At 62.5% G+C, this 3,032-nt stretch overlaps 1 protein-coding gene across 1 annotated transcript in view; it reads right to left on the reverse strand.

Moving 5' to 3' along the window:
- TRPV4 (transient receptor potential cation channel, subfamily V, member 4) overlaps positions 1–553 on the reverse strand; it is a 6,878-nt gene extending 6,325 nt beyond the window's left edge. Inside the window, exon 1 of the mRNA XM_009996850.1 lies at positions 186–553. Coding sequence (XP_009995152.1) covers positions 186–553 — 368 coding nt within the window. The remainder of the gene's footprint in view (positions 1–185) is intronic.
- Positions 554–3,032: the final 2,479 nt, after the last annotated feature.

Below are 3,032 nucleotides of genomic sequence, written 5' to 3' on the forward strand. Positions count from 1 at the left end.
CCCGCAGTGTCCCCCACACCCACAGTGTCCCCCATACCCGTAAGTGTCCCCCATACCTGTAGTGTCCCCCATACCCACAGTGTCCCCCATACCCGTAGTGTCCCCCATACCCACAGCACAGCACGCCCGAGGTGTCCCCCAGCCCCTCGCTCCCCAGCAGCCCCGGGGGGCTCGGCAGGACTCACTCCACGACCCTCCTGCGCCAGCGCCTGTTCTCGCTGGGGTGGTGCCGGTAGGTGCCGTAGTCGAACAGAGAATCCATGGGGGCTTTCTTGGGAGCGGGGACCACGGATGACTCGTAGATGGTGGATTCCAGCAGCTCCATGGGCTTTGGGGCACCTTTCCGGAAGGCCCCGTGGAATTTCATGCGCAGGTTTTGCTTCCCATCCCCTGCACCAGGAGGACCTCGGGCTGCCTCGGCAGGGGACGAGGTGTCCTCGCTCTCGAAGAGGTTGGCCAGAGAGGAGAGTGGGAAGGAGTCATTCTGGAGGGACCCATCATCCCCTGGACCCTCCCCAGCATCGCCACGCAGAGGGTCCTCAGTGTCTGCCATGGTCCCAGCCAGAGGGATGGGTGAGACTCTCAGGTCCTTCCCAGTGCAGACCTAGAAAAGGAAAACCAAGAGTCAGCCCCTAAAATCCTCTGTGCCCCTAATCCTCTCTCACTGGGCCATGTGTCCCTGTGGGGCAGCAGGTCCTGTGCTGAGCCCAGCAGTGGCTGGGGCCAGCAGGACCCCCGTGGCCCCAGGTCTCCTTGCCACCCACCACCCCTCACCTCCACAGAGACCCTCTGGGCTGCAGCGTTACTGGCTTCAAAGTCAGTAATGGGGAGGATGAGCCCATCCCCACTGCCTCTCCCTGCTGTGGTCAGCTTGGGTGCAGCCCAGGACAGGGCACAGAGCAGACCCTGTGCACTCCAATCTGCCGCCCAAGGAAAGAAAACATTCCTGGGATACACCCCACGCCCAGGGAAACGCTGGGAAGCTGCCACGGCAGCGGGGCTGGGAGCAGGACTGGGGATGGTCACTGGTGCTCACCACTCCCCCAGCCCTGGGGTGTTGGTGGGATCTGGCACTGGGTGCCTGAGGTGCCAGCACGGCCATACTGGGCACTGGGAGTGGGGGGGCCACGGCACGGGGGGGGTCACAGCCCACAGGAGGGCAGGAGCAGTGGTTGGGACAAGAAATTACAGGTTTAGGTTGCCCAGAGAGAGATGGGGCTGCAGAATTGCTGTGCTACCAGCATGGAGAGCAAAGCACTGAGCTACACCACAGGCACCACCGTGCCCTGCCTGCCAAGCCACCCAGGCAGGCAGCGCTGGCAGGGGCTCGGGTGGGCAGGGCAGGCAGGTGAGTCACCCCGGGTTGTCCCCCAGCCCCCTTTTCCACAAAAACACACCCGTGAGACACATCAGCATGAAAGCTCAGCCCTGCTCCTGCCCCCAGGGATACCAGCCCTCCCTGCGGGTCCCAGGACTGAAAAAGCAGCCGGGAAACGTATCATTTTCTGCTGGGCTGCAGCTTTGTACAACAAGCCACAATGGCAGGCTGGGCCCTGCTGGGGCAGGCAAGGATCTCTGCTTCTAATTAGGCAGCGTGCCCCACAGCCACCCATGGCAGCCCCACAGTGGAGCCCACGGTGCTCCCACTGACACAGGGGACAAGGGCTGCAAACAGCCCCCAAATCCTGCTGCATCAGAGGGGACCTTGGGCAGTGGTCCCCTCCCCTCCCCTCACTGCCTTTGGGGACACCCAGCAGGGACAGTGCAGCCCTGGGAGGTGTGGGGTGAGCTGCAGAGCCAACATGGTTTCTCCCCCTTGCTGATTTTCCTGCCATCACCCTCTCTGCAAGAAATTCCACGAGCACCTGCCAAAGCCCACAGGTCTCACACTCTGACCCCAGGCAAACACAGGCCCCTGCCCAGCCCATCTGTCCTTGGGCAACAGAGAAGAAGGGGCTGCCAGGCACACCAGCCTCACAGGCTGGGAACAGGGATGGAGCACCCAGTTCCTCAGTGCTGCTGGGACAAGTCCAGCTCTAGGGAAAAGCCCAGACATGGCACAGGGCTGTCACACACAGACAGAGCCCAGGACAGAGCCAGGGAGCCACTGGCACAGGACACTGTTCCCTGTAGGAAGTGGCTGGGGACTCAGCTGGGTGACAGATGGCCCTAGGGATGCTCATAAGCCCAGGGAAACGTGGGGCAGAAGCGAGGGGACAAGTGGAGCAGGGACCTGGTGCTGCCACCAGCAAGTAGGACAGGAAGCTCATGTCGGAAACGAAGGGTTTGCCGGCCGGTGCCGTCAGCCCCAGCGCTCCCACGGGCACGGCTGCTGCCAGGAAAGGTGCTGTCAATGGGGCTTTATTTGGCTCCTTAAGTTATTTAAGTTTTTTTTCAGACTTCCTCACCCCACGGAAGGAATGAGTCAGGGCACAGCTCTGTGCCCAGGCGAGCCAGCACAGCCCCAGCCCTCACATCCAACACAAACCCCCCCGCCCGCTCCCCCACCTGCGCTCCCACCTCTCCTCGCCTTTCCAACAAGTTCCCTCCCAGCCAGACCAGAATCCTCGCCTAGTCCCTCACTGCAGCCCATCACGGGGACACACGCAGGAACACGCCACATGAAAGGGCTCTGGTTAGGCGTGAATCACTGAAACCACATCACGCTCAGGTGGAAACGTTCATCCGGAGGGAGCCAACCAGATTCCAAAAGAAACCACACCTCCAGGCTTCGGCTCACCTGGGTGAGAGCCATAAACCTGACATGGTCCAACAGATGAATTTCAAAGCCGTTGGTAACCCCTTCCCCAAAGCTCGGGGAGAGCTGAGCCCTGCCGTGCCAGCACATCCCGCAGCCCTGTCCTCACCCCGGGGGCTCCACCGGCTGCTCCAGTACCTGCGTCCTGTCCGGGAGCTCCATCCCCTGCCCCGGTCCCTGTGTCCAGAACCGAGGGCTCTATCCCCTGCCCCGGGGTCTCCGCTTCGCCCGGGGCTCCGTCCCGCCCCGGCTCCCGTGTCCTACCCCCGTACCT

This window comes from Chaetura pelagica, unplaced genomic scaffold (assembly GCF_000747805.2).
Source record: "Chaetura pelagica isolate M959 unplaced genomic scaffold, ChaPel_1.0 scaffold294, whole genome shotgun sequence".
NCBI lineage: Eukaryota > Metazoa > Chordata > Aves > Apodiformes > Apodidae > Chaetura > Chaetura pelagica.